Genomic DNA, 23,250 nt, shown 5'->3' on the forward strand with positions numbered 1-23,250 from the left:
AAATGTTGCCTATTACCTATATTATGGTAGTGAAGCTGCATTACACTTGTGCTGAAAAATACACAGCAGACTACGGCTGAAACGATTACTAGATTAAATCGAGTAATTCGTCACACAAAAATCTTCGATGCCAAAAATTTGCATCGAGGATTTTTGTGTGTCGAATTATTAGATTTAATCGAGTAATCGTTTCAGCCGTAGTCCGCTGTGTATTTTTCAGCACAAGTGTAATGCAGCTTCACTACCATAATTTGTTTGTGTCATGTGACCACGGAGCAGGAGTGAAGCGCTTGCTATTACTCCCGCTCCGAGGTCTCCCACTGCGCATGGAATTCTCACCTTTCCAGCAGGGGGCCTCCGGACATTTCACAGCACGTCCAAGGTCCGGCACTGCCCTGGCCTCCTGACGTACGCACTCTGTGACCTGACGCGCTGTGTGACATCAGGCGCAGAGCAGCGCTGAACAATGGAGTACTAAGGCCGGGCGCCTGGAGTGCACAGCGTCATAGCAACCAGCTGTGCACTCCGGGTGTCAGGAGGAGCAGGGTGGGGGAGATATTTTCACAAGGGGGGAGAGCTGAGGGCACAAGTGGGGGGGGGGGGGGGGGCGGCAGATGATGGCACAAGTGGGGAGAAGAGATGATGGCACAATGGGGGGGGAGTAAAGCTGATGGCACAATGGGGGGGAGTAAGGCTGATGTCACAATGGGGGGGAGTAAAGCTGATGGCACAATGGGGGGGAGTAAAGCTGATGTCACAATGGGGGGGGAGTAAAGCTGATGTCACAATGGGGGGGGGAGTAAAGCTGATGGCACAATGGGGGGGGAGTAAAGCTGATGGCACAATGGGGGGGGGAGTAAAGCTGATGGCACTGGGGTGGTGGAGTAGAGCTGATGGCACTGGGGTGGTGGAGTAGAGCTGATGGCACTGGGGTGGTGGAGTAGAGCTGATGGCACTGGGGTGGTGGAGTAGAGCTGATGGCACTGGGGTGGTGGAGTAGAGCTGATGGCACTGGGGTGGTGGAGTGGGGCTGATGGCACTGGGGTGGTGGAGTGGGGCTGATGGCACTGGGGTGGTGGAGTGGGGCTGATGGCACAATGGGGAGAGAGCTTATGGCACAATGGGGGAAGAGCTGATGGCTCTGGGGTGGGGGAAGAGCTGATGGCTCTGGGGTGGGGGAAGAGCTGATGGCTCTGGGGTGGGGGAAGAGCTGATGGCTCTGGGGTGGGGGAGAGCTAAAGGCACTGGGTGGGGAGAGCTGATGCACTTGGGCTGATCGCACAGTGGGGAACGAAGGGTGTTGGGGGACTAATGGCAGGGGGTCTTATGAGTTTTTATAAAGGAAAACAGTCTATTAATTCATTTTTTCTTATTGGATTACTCGATTCATCGTAAAAAATAATCGATAGAATACTCAATTACTAAAATAATCGTTTACTGCAGCCCTACAGCGGACAGAGCCTCTGCTAGCTGCCTGAAACTGCATTTCGGGGGTAGTGTGTTTTGCTTTTTTTTTACTTTGTCACATTTTGGAAGCCATAACTTTATAGCTATAATTTTTTTTTTTTTACCTTTTTCCCTGGATGATTATTATGTTATTTTTTTCAATGGCAATAAATATATTGTCTGTATTATGTATGTGCACCCCTTTTCATATGTACAGCGCTGTGGAATGAATGTCGCTTTAATAATAAATAATATTTAAATAATAAATATATTTATTATTAAAGCGGCATTCATTCCACAGCGCTGTACATATGAAAAGCGGTGCACATACATAATACAGACAAAGACAATTGCACTAAGCATGAACAAGACGAGTTACAGACGGGTACAGAAGGAGAGAGGGCCCTGCCCGTGAGGGCTTACAATCTACATGGTATGGGAGAAGGACACAGTAGGTGCGGGTGAAGCTGGTCATGGCGGTATAGAGGCAGCAGGGTCACTGGTTGTAGGCTAAAGAGGTGGGTTTTCAGGTTTCTTTTGAAGGATTCCACTGTAGGTGAGAGTCTGATATGTTGGGGTAGCGAGTTCCAGAGTGTGGGGGATGCACGGGAGAAATCCTGGAGGCGATTGTGGGAAGAGGAGAGAAGGGGGTCTTGTGAGGATCGGAGAGTGCGTGTGGGGATGTATCGGGAAAGTAGCTTAGAGATGTAGGGAGGGGACAGGTTGTGGACGGCCTTGTATGTATTTGCTAGTATTTTGAACTGTTAGTATATAATCACATATATACAGCGGGTTAAATAAGTATTGAACACGTCACCATTTTTCCATGTAAATATATTTGGAAAGTTGCTGTTAACATAAAATTCTCACCAGATGTCAGTAACAACCCATCCAATCCACACAGGCAAATCAAACCATAGATGTCCAAAAATTCTGTGTAATACTGAGAAATGACACAGGGAAAAAGTATTGAACACGCTTACTGAAATGTATTTACCTGCATTGCTCAGGGGGGATTCTGGCCCATTCCTCCACACAAACACTCTGACTCCTATGAAGTCTGAGCTTTAGTTCCTTCCATAGATTCAGGTCAGGTGATTGGCCATTCTAGCAGCTTGATTTTCTTTCTCTGAAACCAATTGAGTGTTTCCTTGGCTGCTTGTTTGGGATCATCTTCATCATCCTTGTAGATGGCAGCAGGTTTTTAGCAAGAATTTATCCATTCAGCCTTCCTTCAATTATATGAAGTTTGCCAGTGCTGTATGCTGGAAGACAGCCCCTCGCCAAACTTCACTCTTGGTATGGTGTTTTTGGGGTGATGTGCAGTGCCCTTGGGCCTCCAAGCATGTAGTGTATTTTGGCATCCAAAGAGTTCTATTTAGGTCTCATCTGACCAAACTATATTCTCCCAGTATTTCACAGGCTTGTCTAAATGTTATGGAGCAAACTTTAATCGCGCTTGAACATGCTTTTTGTTCATCAATGGAGTCTTCCGGGTGAGCGTGCATACAGGCCATGCAGGTTGAGGGCTTTACTTATTGTTGTCTTTGAAAGAATTGTACCTGCTGATCCCAGGTCCTTCTGTAACTCTCCACAGGTGGTCCTTGGCTCTTGGACAACTCTTCTGATAATTCTTTTCACTCCTCTGTCTGAAATCTTGCGGGGAGCATCTGGTTGTGGCTGGTTTATGGTGCAATTGTTTTCCACTTTTGGATTATAGCCCCAACAGTGCTCACTGGAACCTTCAGTAGTTTACAAATTATTCTGTAACCAATGCCATCAGTAAGTTTAGCGCAACAATAAGTTTGTGAAGGTCTTGAGAGAGCTCATTGGTTTAAGGCTACTTTCACACTAGCGTTTTTACTGGATCCGGCAGGGCTCAGTAAAAACGCTTCGTTACTGATAATACAACCATCTGCATCGGTTATGAACGTATCCCGTTGTATTATCTTTAACGTAGCCAAGACGGATCCGTCATGAACTCCATTGAAAGTCAATGAGAGACGGATCCATTTTGTATTGTGGCAGAGAAAACTGATCCGTTCCTATTGACTTGCATTGGGGGTCATGCCGGATCCGTTTTGCTCCGCATCCCAGGATGGAAAGTAAACTACAACATGTTGCGGTTTGCTCTCCGGTATGAGAACGGAACAGAATGCACTTTGGAGCACTCCTTTCTGTTCAGTTTTGTCCCCATTGACAATGAAAGGGGGCAAAACGGAAGCGTTTTTTTTCCCGGTATTGAGACCCTATGACGGATCTCAATACTGAATAATAGAAACGCTAGTGTGCAAGTAGCCTTACCCATGATAAGATATTTCTTGTGTGGCACCTTTTTATAGGCCATCCGTTGTACCAGCTGATAATTTTCGCTAAGTGGCAGGATTGCTTTCTAATTACTGATAGATTTCCGCTGGTGTCATGACTTTCCATGGCTTTTTGCTCCAATCTTTCTTCGTGTTCAATACTTTTTCCCTGTCGTTTCTCATTATTACACATAACTTAATTTATGGACATCTATGGTTTGATTTTTTTTACAAAAAATAAATGATGATATATTTTTGTGTTCCCATATTCTGAGACCCTTAACTTTTTCCGTCAACAGGGCTGTGTGGCTTTTTATTTAGCAGAATGAACGCTAGTTTTCAGTAGTACCCAAGACTTTTTGAATACTATTTATGGCATTTTTTGATGCAGAAGTATATTTGAATGGGAGAATGACAATTTTTTATATTTTTAAACATTTTTATAGAATATTTTTTTTTTTATCTTTTAGTCTCAGTTGGGGTCTTAAAGGGCTTCTGTCACTCCACTAAACTCATTTTTTTTTTCTCCTTAAAATCCTTATGCTGCGATTTCTCAATATATAATGCTATTACTCAGTTTGGTTCAGTAGTTATATAAAAAAATGGACTTTTATAATATGCAAATTACCTCTCTAGCAGCAAGTAGGGCGGCTACCTGCTGGTAGCAGCCGCATCCTCCATTCATAATGACGCCCCCTCCTCATGTTGATTGACAGGACCAGCCAATGCGCTCGTCCTCTGACTGGCTCTGTCATCGTTTTAAATCTCGCGCCGGTCTTCAGTTGGCGCAGGCGCACTTAGTGGACGACGCTCGCTCGGCCGCTCCATCCTCAGTGCGCCGATGACGTCACATGTACACCAGGCGCACTGAGGATGGAGCGGCCGAGCGAGCATCCTCTACTCAGTGCGCCTGCGCCAACTGAAGACCGGCGCGAAATTTTAAACGCAGACAGGGCCAGTCAGAGGACGAGCGCATTGGCTGGTCCTGTCAATCAACATGAGGAGGGGGCGTCATTATGAATGGAGGATGCGGCTGCTAGCAGCAGGTAGCCGCCCTACCTGCTGCTAGAGAGTAATATAATATTATAAGTCATTTTTTTTTATATAACTACTGAACCAAACTGAGTAATAGCATTATATATAGAGAAATCGCAGCATAAGGATTTTAAGGAGACAAAAAAAAAATATGAGTTTAGTGGAGTGACAGAAGCCCTTTGAACATGTCATCTTATGGTTGTTGATGCAATGAGGTAGTGTCTGGCTGGACCTAATAGGGGTAAAAACATGGCAGGAGTGGTGATGGGTCCTTTTAAAGGGTTTTCAGATTTTTTTAATTTATGGCATAAGGCTAGGCCTGCACGATATATCTTCTACGGAACTTAGCTGTAAGTAATACAGCTGGATTATACAGGATTATTATATTTTAACAATGCCTACATGTTAGATAATATACAACAGTGAGCGGGGCCAGTGCGTTAGAATACAGGGAGTGCACCGGTCCCCACTGTCATTCCTAATACAGATGCCGGCCCCCAGCCCCTTCACACTGCAGGGACACTATTATGGGAGGGGGGAGGGGATCTGTGGATGGCACATAGCATAAGATGTTATATATGTGTCATCCACAGATGCCCCCATAGCAGTGTCTGCCACATCCCCGATAGCAGTGTGTCATCTACAGATCCCCGATAACAGTGTGTCATCCACACATCCCCTCCATAACAGTGTGTCATCCACAGATCCCCTCCATAACAGTGTGTCATCCACAGATCCCCTCCATAACAGTGTGTCATCCACAGATCCCCTCCATAACAGTGTGTCATCCACAGAACCCCTCCATAACAGTGTGTCATCCACACATCCCCTCCATAACAGTGTGTCATCCACACATCCCCTCCATAACAGTGTGTCATCCACACATCCCCTCCACAACAGTGTGTCATCCACACATCCCCTCCACGGTCATCCATGGTTTCCATCTTCTTAAAACGTATACAAGCATGTTCCCGCCGAGGAAGACAAACTACTCGTTCTACAATGATCAGAACATTTTTTAGAAAAATATCTTCCAAATGATATAACATTTCCGCTTGGTTTCCTTGGGACATGTAGTATGCGGGTTGGTAAAACATCACATTGATGCGTTGCGTTCAGTGCAGGTTGCCTCTTTCAGGCTGCACACATTCGTGCTCAGGAGTGTGACTGTGCTCTTCATGAGAGATGGATAGTCATTCAGTCGTGTAACAGATTGGAGCAGATGTCCTCGTTGCTTTGGCATTGGGCTTGTTAACACTACTAATGGCTTGCTGTCTGCACCATTGCTTTACTGTTCTCTTGATTTAATACACTATATACAAGTTTGAATTTTGTGTCCATGCGAGTAATGCCTCCATATTGTGCATTTTTGATTAACAGTATTTCCTGTTCTGCCATTATAAAAGCTTTCCACCACACCACTTACTAAAGGGTTCTCCAGGCTTTTTCTGTTGACTTATCCTCAGGATAGGTCATCAATATTAGATGGGGGGGGGGGGTGTTAGACTCCCGGCACCCCCGCCGTTCAGCTGTATGAGGAGACAGCGCGCGCAGTGTGCATGTGCAGTCTCCCTCATCTCATCTTGCTTTATGTCTACAGGACAGCAGCAGACAGGAAGAAAGAGGGGAAATGGCGTGTGCCTATCTGATATTGACAACCTATCATGATGATAGGTCATCAATAGAAAAAGCCTGTAGAACCCCTTTAATCCTGGTCTAATTTTTCTGGTAAGTTTTTGCACCAAAGCTAGAAATGGATCCAGCAGGAAGAAATCCTCTATATTTCTCATTCCCTAATAACCCTCTTCTGGCATTGGCTCAAAAAGCTGTGTGACCGCGACCTTATGCCTCATTTACACGTCAGTGTTTGGTCAGTGATTTCCATCAGTGATTGTGAGCCAAAACCAGGTGCGGCTCTAAACACAGAACAGGAGCAGATCTTTCCCCTTTATATCTTATGTCTGTGGAGGCTCCAATCCTGGTTTTGGCTCACAGTCACTGATGGAAATCACTGACCAAACACTGACGAGTGAATGAGATTTTTGTAGGGAGAAAACATTCTGCAAAGTTCAAATTACTGCTGGATAAGTAAATTAGATTATTTAATTTTTTTATTCTGGGATATCCTGAAATAGAGAGTTATTAAGGTCAGTGTGGGCAGGAAGAGAGGGAACATGGGGAGTAAATACTTGGGAAATCCTAAAATTCTAGACAGATTGTGTCTTTTTATTATTTTATTTTTTGCTTATGATCCATTGTAGGTAAAGCTTTCTTGTTTAAAGAGAGTTCCATCATTTATCTGAGTTTTCTAAAGCGAATGGAGGACTCCCAGCTAACATGCACAGTGTGTGTGGGGGACAAATTGTTACTGGTTCTAGTGCTGGCTGTACTTGGCATACCGGTCTAATTCTAAGGCTGGCCATACCCGTTAGATGGGCTGAACACTTGTTCAGCTTGGCCTCTGTCCTGAGGGCAGTGTCATATCTCCATGTCTGATCCTTCTATCCCATGGCCAACCAGTCATGTCGAGCTGACGTTTATCTAAGGTGTATGGTCTATAGTCTCACATACTGCCAGCTACATCCAGGTGGTGACTTTATTCTGCTCTTACTTTCACCATACATACTGTATGTATCATCTTACAAGACTCGTATGCTGAGCTGTTAATACTAAGGTTTACTTGATCACTGAAAATGTCTGATTTTGTATTGATTTTGGATTTTATTTGTAATCTGTGACAATGTGGCCATTCCACCCATTACCCCATAACATTGCCATTACTTTATGTTGCTTCATTCTTTTTGTTTTCTCCATTTGTAGTTCAAACTCAGTTATTAGCATAACATGATCTGTTTCAGGACTGTCTTGGGGATCATCACAAAGAAGAACATATTAGAACATATCGATCATCTAAAGCAGCACGTGGAACCCTTGGTGATTAGTCAAAGAGCCTGTAACTTGTAGTCACTTCTTAGAAGGCAGGAAGCATGAAATTTGTCAACTGTTCACACACGTCATCAGGTCAATTCCAGCTGATAGCTGCCGCCTAGGTTAAAGGTCGTCCCTGGGAGCGGCAGGCAGCAGAAACGTCTGCTCAGCATTTCCTCTCTACTGTGACATATGATTAGCAAAGCAGCTCGGTAACCTCCAGCCTGCGGACCATTAAACTCCTTGAATTAGGGCAGCTGGTTTTAAGTGATGTTAAAGGGGTTGGCCACTTTTAGATCATTTTCTGTTACTCTCTTGTAAAGTACTGTTTCTGATGTATAAATTACCTTTGTTCTTGTTTCTTCTTTTGCTGCTTTATTTTAAGCCCCAGCTGTAGACAGTGGCTGTGCTGCCCGGCACGTTCTTATGGCATCATACAGTGGATAGCTAGCTTCATCCACCCGTCTTTTTGGCACTTCACGCTCAGTGTAATCTAGTCTCACATCACTTGCACTGCGCAGACGCTGGAGAAAGTGTCCTGCGCATGCCCAGGCTAATCCTGCTCTGCGTGTGCAGTGGAAATGATGATTCACCAGGCGCTTCATATTGGGTCAGCACAATAGACCATATAACAGAGACTGCATATGAATTAGCAGAGCAGGAGCAGACTGGGCAAGTGCCGGGTGCTTCTTCCAGCGCCTGCGCAGTGCAGGTGATGACACAAGACTAGATTACACTGCACAGGACGATTTCGTAGAGTTGGCACAGTAGAATGAAGTATGGGAGGGCACAGTGCTGAATGGACTGGTGGGTGAGGCTAGCTATCCAATGTATGACGTCGTAAAAACGTGCCGCTGTGCCGAAAACCAGCACAGCCACTGTTAACAGCTGTGGCTGCGCCAAAGTAAGAAGCCACAAAAGAGGGAACAAGGACAAAGGTAATTTATACATCAGCAACAGTACATTACATACAGTGAGGAACAGACCATGATGACTGGGCACTATAGGGTATGACTCCTGATTAGACAGGGACATTTTTGTACTATTAGACTTTGTATTGTGTGTGCAAGCACTTGCAGGGGTGAGCTTGAATGTATCCCATCTAGCATAGTGGTCCGAAAATGTAACCCAGAGGTCTATACTGCTAGGACCAGAAACCATTGAGACTCTGAGCATTCTGAAGTCTTAATATTCCAGTATCAAGTGTTAATAAAAGCTATTTACACACGTCCTCCTGTGTGTGAAGTCCTATATGCAGTCCATTATTTAGCAGTAGATTAAAGGGTACCGTCTATTTCTTGTGTCATGGCTGGTCTAGGCTGCAGGGTTGGGATTTGCTTACCTATTACACACAAAGGCAAAGTAGGAGTTAAATGTGGTTTCTGCTATACAAATCAGACAGCAATACTGAATTTCTATGCGTTGAAGACAGTCATACCTCATAAATTAGTTTTTAATTAATATTCACCATATGTCTACTTTATGTTGGCATCATTTTGTAAATGCCGTCATTTTTTGGGGGGGACTTAGAAGGCTTGGAATTTTAGAAGCCATTTTTCACATTTTCAATAAAAATTTCTAAACTGACTTTTTTAAGGTTCAGTTCTGAAGTCCCTTTGAAGGCCTTACATAACAGTAACCACTCATAAATGACCCCATTTTAGAAACTACACCCCTCAAAGTATTCAACACTGGCTTTACAAACTTTGTTAACCCTTTAGGTGTTCCACATGAATTCAAGAAAAATGGAGGTACAATTTTAAATTTTAATACTTTTTGTGCGGAATTTTAATCCTTTATTTTTTTTCATATAAAACATTTCTTTTGCATCACCATATCTAAGAACCTATAACTTTATTTTTCCATCAACTTAGCGGGATGGGTTGTATTAGTACCATTTTGAGGTACATATGACTTTTTGGTTGCGTTTTTATTCAATTTTTTGGGCAGTGGGGTGACAAAAACTGCATCATTTTTTATTTTTTTACGGAGTTCACCACTCAGCATAAGTAACGTGATCCCTTTATAGATTAGGTCGTGGTGGATGCAGCGTTACCAATAATGTGGTTTTATTTTTTTTCTATCAATTATAAATGAGCAGATATGATCCATTGGGGCTGATGGCTCTACACTGCACTAAAATAGTTATTTATTGAAATGCACTGTACTGTCAGTATTACACTGACCCTAAGCCTGATCAGACCCTCAGGGTCTGTCAGGCTTCGATACATGGCATGGATGCCTTTGTAAGGCATGGCAGTGCGGCGGCCCGATGAGGGAGAGAGGGAGCTCCCTCCCTCTGTTAACCCCATGGATGCCACGGGTGGCTACTGACCGCGGCTTTTAAGGGGTTATATGGGCCAGCACCGATTGCGGCCGTTGCAGCAGAGTGCCAACTGTATGTTACTGTTGACACCCACTGCTAAAGGCGGCTTGGGAACCCGAGCTGCTGCCATCAAACATTCCTGGCACATGGGGGCTGAGTGGGGGAGTTTGAGGGATGGTGGCATGGAATGGGACACACATGCCGCAGTGGGGTGTCAGGGCCATACCTCCTTACAGGCTGTGATCTTCACAGACAGGATCTGTCGGGGAGAATGGAGGCTCCGGAGCTGTGACACTTTCTTGTTTCACAGGCTCTGGTAAGAGTTCTGGTGTACTTAAACTTAGTGCTCACCTGGACGTACAGTTACACTCAGGTTCTTGAAGGGGTTAAAGCGTACCTATCATTATGATACCAATCTAGATCATGCTCTAGCTGTACATGTAACACTGCCAGAAATGCTCTATAGATTTCTCTGTCCCTATGGGTAGGCTCCTGTGATGTGATCCCAGCACTCGGAGCCGCTTCCATTCTTCCCCAGCTCGTCTAGAAACAGCTGTTCTCACAGAGAGGAGAAACTGCAGCTGCATCCCCCTTCCCCTCTCCTCCCTGATCTGTCCCAAAGGAGGTTTCTGAACCCCTACAAAGAGCACAGACAGGGAGACTGGGCTTCGCTGATGTCTTTCCTGATTAGATATTACTATGTTTCACATATCCACATCTAGAATTAGAACAGTAGGTTTCATTTCCATTGTCAGATGTGTATCACATTAGAGAATAGCTGTCAAAGAGCTCAGTGGTTAAACTAATAGAACTGTCCCATCTGTAGGGCTGTGGCCTCCTGTTGACTACATTTTTGTTTCCAATAACAGATTTCTTTCTTATCAGATCATCTCACATTATAGGGGGTGGGGAAGGGTGCCCTGTCCTGTAGATTAGGCATCAGCACTCTAAATATGAGTACAAGTGCACCTACTAAATGTCGTCTTCCCTGCCTCCGTCCCATATTGTTAATTAGACTAGACATCAGGGATTTGTACTGTCTTGGTGACAGACTGCGAATTGTGTTTTCTTCACCTGTTAGGCTACTTTCACACTGGCGGTTTTACTGGATCTGCCACGGTTCAGCAAAAACTCTTCAGTTTCTGATAATACAACCATCTGCATCCGTTATGAACGGATCCCGTTGTATTGTCTTTAACATTGCCAAGACGGATCCGTTATGAACTCCATTAAAAGTCAATGGGGGACGGATCCGTTTTTTATTGTGACAGTATGGGGGTCATGCCGAATCTGTTTTGCTCTGCATCCCAGGACGGAAAGCAAACTACAACATGTTGCGGTTTGCTCTCCGGTATGGGAACGCAGCTAAACGGAACGGAATGCATTTTGAAGTGTTCAGTTTAGTTTTGTCCCCATTGACAATGAATGGGGACAAAACTGAAGCGTTTTTTTCTGGTATTGAGACCCTATGACGGATCTCAGTAATGGAAAACTAAAACGCTAGTGTGAAAGTAGCATTACCTGGCTTCTCTTTGTTGGCAGCTAGTTACTAAAGAAAATGTGTCACCAAAAATGTTACATGCCAGTTAAAACCAGATAGCAACACATAAAATTTTTATTCATTTGTTTTTATTTTCTGATTGCAGATTTATTTATTCTAGTTTATGAACATGATTATGGGGGCGGCCATCTTGCCTGAGCTCTTAATTTACAGCATTTACAAAGCATTAAAAAATGGTCTGGAGGGACCTCACTGACTTCTATGGGAGAGTTTTCTAGGCATGCTCTAACCTGTGCAGAGGTCAGGAGGCAGCTGATAAGCTGTGATATCGCCTACTGTGAATGGTGGATCCTGTGTTGTATGTGCACAGAGGTGATATCATGATCAGGAGAAAACTGCAGGAAAGTGATCTGTACAGAACAAGAAGTGGCGCCTATTAGGCTTACAGGCCAGTGCAAGAACTGCAGGATTTTTGGTTTATGTTTAAATATGTTTATTAACATGGAAAATTTAAAATAAACACATTTTTAAAGATTTTTTGCCAACACAAAAATGTGTTTTAAACAATAGGCCATTTTCTGATGACACATTTCCTTAAGCTTAGTAAGACCCGGAGGCTGCAGTACCTTTTCAGTCTTCAACTCATGCAATGATAGTGGTGTAGGATCCAACGTGATCAATTTTTTCATTATTCTTGTGGTCAGTATAATGGTTTGAAAAATCCATTAGTGAACTGATAAAAATATCCATTTAGATTTTATACAGGTTATAGAACAATCCATATTAAGAAATGCAATTGTGAACCTACACTTCTTTTAAAGGGGGTTTCCAGGTTTAGGACCTTAATGGCATATCCTCCAGATAGGTCATTAAAGGTGTATTCCCATCTGGCCATTAATGGAGTATCCACAGGACACCACCTCTCACCCTAACCTCGACTATGACACCGGTCCCTCATCCATCTGGGTTTCTGCAGCTATCGGACATTTATGGGATATACCGTAATGTTCATTGTATATGGAGGGAAAAAAAACTCATTTTTGTGGCAGTTCTTCATGCATTTCTTTTTTTTATTAAATAAACCCAGAAATGGATTGAAAGGGTAGGGGAAATACAGAGGAAGGCTTTCTACTTCTTCCTGCTGAAGCCACTTATGGCTTGAACTGAATCAAAAACCATGCAGAAAAAACTGTGACAGACACCCTCTTAAAGGGGGTTTCTGATACTTTTATACTGATGACCTATCCTTTGGATAGTATCTGATCATGGGGTCCCCCCCCAATCTGCTGTCTGAGAATGCAGCGGCACTCGCAATAGCGCCGCAGCCTTCTCTCAGCTCGCCAAGCACAGCACCGTACATTGTATAGTGGCTGTGCTTGGTATTGCAGCTCAGCCCCATTCACTTCTATGGGGCTGAGCTGTGCCTACAAAAAAGTTAAATTCCAGCTCACCAAATCCTCCCCATTCACGGAACGAACCGGACAAGTCCTCTCAACATGCAAAAAAAAAGGAAAGATTCCAGCACTTCATATTCCGGGTATTGCTTAGTCTTTATTTCATTACTGGTTGAGTTGTGCCTACGCCTTGTGACTGATGAACGTGACTTCACCTGGCCTAGGAAAGGTGAGAGAAGGCCGTGGCTCTACTGCGAGTAGTGGTGCCTTCTTAAACAGCTGAACGTCGGGGGTCCTGGGTGTCTGACCCCGACTGAAGAGATACTGATGATTCTTCACATGAAGGGAATCTGACAAGCCAACAATATTGTAGTCACTTCTTGTCCAGTTGCCTTTATTCCAATCCTAGCATGTGATATGGGTCACAATGAGAAGATTGAAGTCTCGAGAAGTTTTTTTTGTATTTGCACCCATTATGGTCACTATTCATTAGATTCCTATTGGCTGGCAGCATTAGAAAGGGTGCCGGGTTACACTGTAGTATTGGCCATGTTCTAGTGCAAGCAGATGGTATGCCCTCAGTCCTGATTACCTTAATCCGCACCAAAGAAAGAGTTTCACGCATGATGGATGGGACTACAAGAATTTAAAAGGTATATGACCCCTTTTCTTTGTTAGTTTCTCCTTTACTGAAATCCCCAGTATTTCATAGAATTGGCATTAGCGCCATCATCCCTCACCTCATGACCTCTGTGCTAATTCCTTGGGTTATATGCGCTAGTCGAAAAATCCCGCTCTCCTTCCTGAAATAATATATGTAGAATTAGAATCGGTGCCCTAAAAGCTAGCCTTGAGCCTTAGGTGCTGAAGCTTTGCTGTAGCTTTCCGTATGCTGGTTGCTTTGATTATGTTGCAGCTGTAAATCATTCATTTCTCTCTGACCAGAATCGTTGTCCCATTCTAATACAGAAGAATTTCATGCATCCTCTCACAAGTGGAAGTACTAACCAGAATAACAAGGGCATCCGCTCAATACGTCCCACTCTGTGGTGGTATCCTGGTAGAGGTGTTTCCATTAGTATTTTACATTTTGCACATTTGGCAGATAGCAGTTGCCTGCAGCACATATGCAGTCTTATCTCAGGCCATACTCACATGCAGCACTGATTCACTAGGTGAAGTCTGTAAGGTTTCAATGTACCAGACAGAGCACAGTCTTCATCCTACAATACAGGCAATTTCCATTCTATTTGTCATTGATCCGTAAAGAGGTATTTCAGCTGTAAGCCTATCTTACGGATAGTTCATCAATATCTTGTCAGTAGGGGTCCGACACCCAGCACTTGAAGGGTAGCTGAGCTGCAATACACCAGCATGGACACTACGCAGTGGACCGAGCCTTCTGATTCTGGTTTCATCCACTGCTCAGTCTCTAGTGCCAGCGGGAGCACGAAACAGCTGATGGGTGGAGATGCTGGGTGTTGGACCCTTACGATCTGATATTAAAGACCTATCCGTAGGATGTCATCAATATCAAAAAGCTGGAAGACCCCTTTGGGTATGGCCAAGCATTATGGACTTTATGCAGTGGATTCCAGTGCTGGTTTTCTCACGTTTTGCAGCGGATTTCACCCTGTGCATTTCAAACTGAAATCTGGGTGAAACTTCACAGCATAAATGGTCGTGTTTCAGCCCACAATTCCACAGTGGAAAATATGCAGTATATCCTCCACGTATAAACATGCACTTAAAAGGGTTCTTTGGGGATAATGACACTTTCTCAAATGCCAGCAACCTGCCTGTTTGACCAGAAGATTCATACTTGTATGCTCCCTGCCACAGCAGGCACATCACCGATGAAGCCAGTCATTGGTTGCAGCAGAACATATGACCATGCTCATGCTGCGCCAGATGTCAATACTGCAGGGACCAGACGATGGAGACATCGTAGCAGCGGGGAGCAGGTACGTATGGTCAGAGAGGCAGGCTGCTGGCATTTGCGAAATTTTCATTATTCCTAGGGAACCCCTTTAAGCTTAGAAACCATGACACCATTGTGAACAGAGCCTTGTGACTAACACCAGATAATGTACACTCTTGATGCTAGTAAATTGGCTGTTTAATATCGCCATATGACATACTGTACCAGGATAACAGTCACGTTACTCACCTGTTTAATGTTCTTTCTGTTGATTCTCATTCAGAATTTCTTCATTTTCATGTCTGCACCTTCAGGAGGGAAATGACCTATGCGTTCTGAGCTCTTTATTATCTGAAAAACATTTATTCGGAGCACATACAATACCGTCACGCATATTGATTCTCCATGAGCCAACCCTAATAAGGTATTTCAGGTCATAAAGAGCTCACTTCATCAGGATAAGTATTTTTTTAATCATTATACTCTGAAAATGTAAACTCCTTTCATCCTTTAATCAGCTTGTCCTGCCGCGTTTTATCAGCAACGCTATTGGCAATCAAATTGTGCATTTGGTGGAGGTCTCATTTTATGTCACTCATGGGTATGGAAGTTGTGCTGTGCCTCCACTTTCTCAGCGGTTGTTTTTCCTGCCTCTAACTGTTAATATTTCTTTCTTCCCAGACGCCTCCTTGGCATTATCACAAAAAAAGATATCCTCCGCCATATGGCCCAAATGGCAAACCACGACCCCGAGTCAATAATGTTCAACTAAACGATATTTATGAAGAAGACAGAGAAGAAACTGAAGAGGAGGTCAGCCTACTGAAGGACTCTCTGCCCTGATGGAAGAGTTGTATGACAAACGGAAAAAAATTATAAAGGTGTTCTATAGTGCAACATGTCGCTTCCCTTATTGTACAAATTCAAGGGAAGATCTAACTTGAGGTGCCAGTCTGGGCAGATCATATGTTGCCAGTAGAGAGCAGTGTAATATCCTTATTCAGTGTAAGGAAGCAACGTAAAGGGCAAGTCTGTTACAGGAGGGTCTAAGACTAGTTTGTGCTTGTTGAGAGCAGGAACTAGTCCAGAATTGAGCCATCCTCCTTCAAGATGTGCTGCCCTTTTTATTGTCACTGGGGATAGAAGGTGTTCATGCTGTCAGATTACACTTTTATACATTCCAGGACAGATTTCATTTCTTTGTTTCTCCTCTCCTCCTTACACTCCTCTGTTATATTCCACGAGGAGACCCTTAAAGCAGCAATGTCTCATATTGAGATATACTGCCATTTTCATGAGTAACATCGAAAAAGTGCCATATAGCGCTTAGCTTGGTACAGAAGTGCTGACGCGTGCAAGGGGCCGACAACTCTTCAGCTGAACAGCTTACAAAAGTGGACCTGTTTGTTATTTTCTGCTCCGTTCCATGGTGTGAAGTGATTATGCAGTTTTATTTTTGTATGCTGGAACCCTCTAATCCACTAATGTCTTGTGGTGTTGGGGGCCATTGTTAGACAGGCCCTAGAGTGGACAGAGCCACTTTGATAATGAGCTGTGAAGACCATTTTATTTCTTGTTGTGGAGCCTTTGCACGGTATGACGCTTTAGGAAAATCGTGGAATAGCTACCCAAGTCTATTACCTTCTGACAACTGTTTCTACTGCTCTACCTACTGTACATGATAGTAGAAATATGATAACGTTACAGTGGAAATGTTCATCTGTATTTATATTCTGCTCGCTGTTCAACCAGTTATGACCGTTTCAGGCAAATGGGGGGGAAAAAACGTGATTCCTAATTGCACTAATTGCACATCTCTAACTTGTGTGATCATATACCTTCCCTAGAATGAGTCCTTATTAAATCTGCTAGACACTGGACGCTAATTGTATTTGTTTAACGTGAAGACAACTAGAAGTAATCTAAAGAACAAAAGTGAGAAAAGCCTAGCCAACCCCCTTAACTTTTTGGAAAAACCTTTTTAGCTTATGGAATTTCAAAGATCTCTTAGTTTTGATCAGTATGCATGAACCATATTTAAAGCACAGCTACACCTCCTGCTTGTAATGCTAAGGCCTAAAAGCAGTAACATACCTCTAAATAAGCAATAATTTGATAGCCTATACTGAATTGGGAATCTGAACGAAATGGGAAACTACTAGCCAATAAAAGATGTTAATATAACAAAATCTGAAAATCCCTGGACTAGTGCATTTATATTCTGAGGAACCTTAAGTCTGTTGTCTTAAGTTGCCAACCTAAGACATTAGGTGAATGCCAGCCGATTCGAACTATCTAATGTGTATGGAAGTGCCCAGCTCTCCCACAATGGCATGATGTCAGGAGGGGGATGGGAAATAAGTTGCTGCCAGAAGCTCGCCCTTGAGAACACACACACTCAGCCAAGCGTGTATGTAATGTTCAAAAGAAACTAACGTTTGGCTGGCCGCTTTCTAAAGTGTATGGCGACTTTAAAAATTTTAAGGACACAATGTGATTCTCCATAATAGGATTCTCTTGAGCAACAAATTAGAACCAAGGAAAAGCATGTTATAGAGGGAGTTACTGTATGGGAATTCTGATATGATATAGAATCTACATGACAAATCAACTGGAAAGACTACAGAAGCAGAGGTGTTGTGCAAAATTCAATAAACTTACTGGGGAAACTGTACTGTCTTGCCTTGTTTCTTGTGTCTTCATGCAAGCTTGTATCTTTCCACCTGATGTTCAGACAAAATTGTGGTGATGTCCACTGTCACCACCAAGTCACTGCATTCTTCAGCCATGCACTAGGATTAATGTGGCCACACATGAAAAATATTTGTTGTTACACAACCAGACACCATCTACTGAAGTTTTGAATACTGCCAAAATTCAATTAGTTAAGCTTTAGGGCTCATGAACACGAACGTATGCCCTCCGAGACATGCGGGCCATATGTCCCGAAGCGGCATACATCGAGCGGACGGGAGTGCACAGCATCATAGGTTACTATGATGCTGTGCGCATTGGGCTGCCCCGTCCTGCACTCATAAGATCATATTACATTACTATGATGCTGTGCACTCCTGTCCGCTCGATGTATGCCGCTCCGGGACATATGGCCCGCTCACGGACTGTATGTCTCGGAGGGCATACGGTCGTGTGCATGAGCCTTTAGGGGGTTAAATATTCTGTGACTTTATGCTGCAGTAAGTCTTGTAGACTTCCAAATGACCTACAACGCATTTGGAAAATCTTCACTCTTCCACTTTTTTCACATTTTATGTTGTGGCCTTGTGCTAAAAAAAAAAAAAAATGTTTTCCCTATCATTCTTCACTCAGTACCCCATAATGACAAAGTAAAAGAAATGTTTGCTAATTTAAAAAGAAGAGATAAAATGTTGCATAAGTATACAGACCCTTTTCTATGATGCTTGAAATTTAGCTTTGGTAGCCTCATTTCTTTTGATCATCTTTGCAATGTTTCTACACCTTGATTGGAGTCCACCTGTGGTAAATTCAGGTGATTGGGCATGATTTGGAAAGACCCACCGCTGTCTACAGTCGTGGCCAAAAGTTTTGAGAATGACACAAATATTAGTTTTCACAAAGTTTGCTGCTAAACTGCTTTTAGATCTTTGTTTCAGTTGTTTCTGTGATGTAGTGAAATATAATTACACGCACTTCATACGTTTCAAAGGCTTTGATCGACAATTACATGACATTTATGCAAAGAGTCAGTATTTGCAGTGTTGGCCCTTCTTTTTCAGGACCTCTGCAATTCGACTGGGCATGCTCTCAATCAACTTCTGGGCCAATTCCTGACTGATAGCAACCCATTCTTTCATAATCACTTCTTGGAGTTTGTCAGAATTAGTGGGTTTTTGTTAGTCCACCCGCCTCTTGAGGATTGACCACAAGTTCTCAATGGGATTAAGATCTGGGGAGTTTCCAGGCCATGGACCCAAAATGTCAACGTTTTGGTCCACAAGCCACTTAGTTATCACTTTTGCCTTATGGCACGGTGCTCCATCGTGCTGGAAAATGCATTGTTCTTCACCAAACTGTTGTTGGATTGTTGGAAGAAGTTGCTGTTGGAGGGTGTTTTGGTACCATTCTTTATTCATGGCTGTGTTTTTGGGCAAAATTGTGAGTGAGCCCACTCCCTTGGATGAGAAGCAACCCCACACATGAATGGTCTCAGGATGCTTTACTGTTGGCATGACACAGGACTGATGGTAGCGCTCACCTATTCTCCGGACAAGCCTTTTTCCAGATGCCCCAAACAATCGGAAAGAGGCTTCATCGGAGAATATGACTTTGCCGCAGTCCATTCACCATACTTTCTGCAGAAGATCAATCTGTCCCTGATGGTTTTTTTTGAGAGAAGTGGCTTCTTTGCTGGCCTTGACACCAGGCCATCTTCCAAAAGTCTTCGCCTCACTGTGCGTGCAGATGCGCTCACACCTGCCTGCTGCCATTCCTGAGCAAGATCTGCACTGGTGGCACTCCGATCCCGCAGCTGAATCCTCTTTAGGAGACGATCCTGGACTTTCTTGGACGCCCTGAAGCCTTTTTAACAAGAATTGAACCTCTTTCCTTGAAGTTCTTGATGATCCTATAAATTGTTGATTGAGGTGCAATCTTAGTAGCCACAATATCCTTGCCTGTGAAGCCATTTTTATGCAACGCAATGATGGCTGCACGCGTATCTTTGCAGGTCACCATGGTTGACAATGGAAGAACAATGATTTCAAGCATCACCCTCCTTTTAACATGTCAAGTCTGCCATTTTAACCCAATCAGCCTGACATAATGATATCCAGCCTTGTGCTCATCAACATTCTCACCTGAGTTAACAAGACGATTACTGAAATGATCTCAGCAGGTCGTTTAATGACAGCAATGAAATGCAGTGGAAAGTTTTTTTTGGGATTAAGTTAATTTTCATGGCAAAGAAGGACTATGCAATTCATCTGATCACTCTTCATAACATTCTGGAGTATATGCAAATTGCTATTATAAAAACTTAAGCAGCAACTTTTCCAATTTCCAATATTTATCTAATTCTCAAAACTTTTGGCCACGACTGTATATAAGGTCTCACAGCTGACAATACATATTAGAGCAAAAAACAAGCCATTCCAAGAAAAGATCTGTCTGTAAGGCTCAGAGCCAGATCTGGTGAAAGGTACAAAAATTCTGCTGCACTGAAAGTTCCCAGGAGCACAGTGGCCTCCATAATTCTTAAATGGCAGAAGTTTGAAACAACCAGGACTCTTCCTAGAGCCTGCTGCCCCCACCAAACTAAGTAATCTGGGGATAAGGGCCTTGGTAAGAAAGGTGTACAAGAACCCAATGGTCACTCTGGCTGAGCTCTGAAGATCCTGTGTGTAGATGGGAGTAACTTCCAGAAGGTCAACCATTTTTGCAGCATTCCACCAATTTAGGCTTTATGATAGAGTGGCCAGAAAGAAGCCTCTCTTCAGTAAAAGACGCGTGAAAGGAGTCTCACAGGAGTTTAAAAAGCACCTAAAGCAGACTCGGATGGTGAGAAACAAGATTGTGGTCTAATGAAACGAAGATGGAACTTTTTGGCCACTTTTCTAAACATCATGTCTGGAGGAAGCCAGGCACTGCTCATCACCTGCACAATACCATCTGCACAATAAAGCATGGTAGTGGCAGTATCATGCTTTGGGTTTATTGTTAAGTTGCTAGGACAAGAAGACTGGTCACAGTTGAGGGCAAGATGAATGGAGCATGTCAATATCTGTTTAACCCCTTCCTGACATGGCGATTTTGTACTTTTTGCGGTTTTGTTTTTTGCTCCCTGGATTCCCTGAGCCATAACTTTATTTTTTACCTTCACATAGTTGTATGAGGGCTTGTTTCCAAGTGGGGTGGAATGGGGAAAAAAAATGCAATTCTTCCATTTTTTGGGGGGGTGTTTTCAGGCATTCAGTATGCAATAAGACTGATCTGTTCGCTTCATTCTCCAAGTCAGTACGATTATAACAATACCACATATATGTAGTTTTTCTTATGTTTTAAGACTGAAAAAATATGTATTTATATAAACATTATCGCCAGTCGCAGACATGAGCCCCGGGTGTCTGCTGTGTAAAACAGCATACACCCGGCAGCTAAAGAACTCCCATCTGCTGTACATGTACAAGTCCCCTCCAGACTACAGAAAGAAAATTTGGTGATCCTTTCCCCTTAATGAAAACCTTATCCAGAATGCTCTGGGCTGAAGGTTCACCTTCCAACAAGAAAATGAACCTTAACCACCTCCGGACCGCCTAACGCAGGATCGCGTTCCGGAGGTGGCAGCCCTGCGCACAGTCACGCATATATGCGTCATCTCGCGAGACGCGAGATTTCCTGTGAGGGCGCGCGCGTTCACAGGATCGGAAGGTAAGCGAGTGGATCTCCAGCCTGCCAGCGGCGATCGTTCGCTGGCAGGCTGGAGATGTGATTTTTTTTTAACCCCTAACAGGTATATTAGACGCTGTTTTAAAAACAGCGTCTAATATACCTGGTCCTCTGGTGGTCCCCTTTGTTTGGATCGACCACCAGAGGACACAGCTAGCTCAGTAATATGTTGCACCACTACACTACACCCCCCCCCCCTGTCACTTATTAACCCCTTATTCACCCTTGATCACCCCATATAGACTCCCTGATCACTCCCCTGTCATTGATCACCCCCCTGTAAAGCTCCATTCAGAGGTCCGTATGAATTTTACGGATCCACTGATAGATGGGTTGGATCCGCAAAACACATACGGACGTCTGAATGGAGCCTTACAGGGGCGTGATCAATGACTGTGGTGATCACCCCATATAGACTCCCTGATCACCCCCTTGTCATTGATTACCCCCCTGTAAAGCTCCATTCAGATGTCCGCATGATTTTTACGGATCCACTGATAGATGGATCGGATCCGCAAAACGCATACGGACGTCTGAATGGAGCCTTATAGGGGGGTGATCACCCCATATAGACTCCCTGATCACCCCCCTGTCATTGATCACCCCTCTGTAAGGCTCCATTCAGACATTTTTTTGGCCCAAGTTAGCGGAAATTATTATTTTTTTCTTACAAAGTCTCATATTCCACTAACTTGTGTCAAAAAATAAAATCTCACATGAACTCACCATACCCCTCACGGAATCCAAATGCGTAAAATTTTTTAGACATTTATATTCCAGACTTCTTCTCACGCTTTAGGGCCCCTAGAATGCCAGGGCAGTATAAATACCCCACATGTGACCCCATTTCGGAAGAAGACACCCCCAGGTATTCCGTGAGGGGCATATTGAGTCCATGAAAGATTGAAATTTTTGTCCCAAGTTAGCGGAAAGGGAGACTTTGTGAGAAAAAAATAAATAAAATCAATTTCCGCTAACTTGTGCCAAAAAAAAAAAAATTCTATGAACTCGCCATGCCCCTCATTGAATACCTTGGGGTGTCTTCTTTCCAAAATGGGGTCACATGTGGGGTATTTATACTGCCCTGGCATTTTAGGGGCCCTAAAGCGTGAGAAGAAGTCTGGGATCCAAATGTCTAAAAATGCCCTCATAAAAGGAATGTGGGCCCCTTTGCGCATCTAGGCTGCAAAAAAGTGTCACATGTGGTATCTCCGTATTCAGGAGAAGTTGGGGAATGTGTTTTGGGGTGTCATTTTACATATACCCATGCTGGGTGAGAGAAATATCTTGGCAAAAGACAACTTTTCCCATTTTTTTTATACAAAGTTGGCATTTGACCAAGATATTTATCTCACCCAGCATGGGTATATGTAAAATGACACCCCAAAACACATTCCCCAACTTCTCCTGAGTACGGCGATACCACATGTGTGGCACTTTTTTACAGCCTAGGTGGGCAAAGGGGCCCACATTCCAAAGAGCACCTTTCGGATTTCACAGGTCATTTACCTACTTACCACACATTAGGGCCCCTGGAAAATGCCAGGGCAGTATAACTACCCCACAAGTGACCCCATTTTGGAAAGAAGACACCCCAAGGTATTCTGTGAGGAGCATGACGAGTTCCTAGAATTATTTTTTTTTTTTTTCTTACAAAGTCTTATATTCCACTAACTTGTGACAAAAAATAAAAAGTTCTATGAACTCACTATGCCCATCAGTGAATACCTTGGGGTGTCTTCTTTCCAAAATGGGGTCACTTGTGGGGTAGTTATACTGCCCTGGCATTCTAGGGGCCCAAATGTGTGGTAAGGAGTTTGAAATCAAATTCTGTAAAAAATGACCGGTGAAATCCGAAAGGTGCTCTTTGGAATATGGGCCCCTTTGCCCACCTAGGCTGCAAAAAAGTGTTACACATCTGGTATCCCTGTATTCAGGAGAAGTTGGGGAATGTGTTTTGGGGTGTCATT

The 23,250-nt window shown here is 43.6% G+C and overlaps 1 protein-coding gene across 4 annotated transcripts in view; it reads left to right on the top strand.

Annotated features, from left to right (window-relative positions):
• The window catches only part of CLCN3 (chloride voltage-gated channel 3), a 106,911-nt gene extending 89,870 nt beyond the window's left edge, over nucleotides 1–17,041 (top strand). For 2 of the 4 annotated variants that reach the window (XM_040418658.1, XM_040418656.1), the window contains exons 12-13: nucleotides 7,646–7,721; nucleotides 15,539–17,041. In XM_040418658.1, the coding sequence (XP_040274592.1) occupies nucleotides 7,646–7,721; nucleotides 15,539–15,700 (238 nt within the window). In that variant the 3' untranslated portion in view covers nucleotides 15,701–17,041. The remainder of the gene's footprint in view (nucleotides 1–7,645; nucleotides 7,722–15,538) is intronic. The other 2 variants (XM_040418659.1, XM_040418657.1) reach the window with 1 other exon arrangement.
• The last annotated feature ends 6,209 nt before the right edge of the window (nucleotides 17,042–23,250 follow it).

The sequence above is a fragment of the Bufo bufo genome, chromosome 2, assembly GCF_905171765.1.
Source record: "Bufo bufo chromosome 2, aBufBuf1.1, whole genome shotgun sequence".
Lineage (NCBI taxonomy): Eukaryota > Metazoa > Chordata > Amphibia > Anura > Bufonidae > Bufo > Bufo bufo.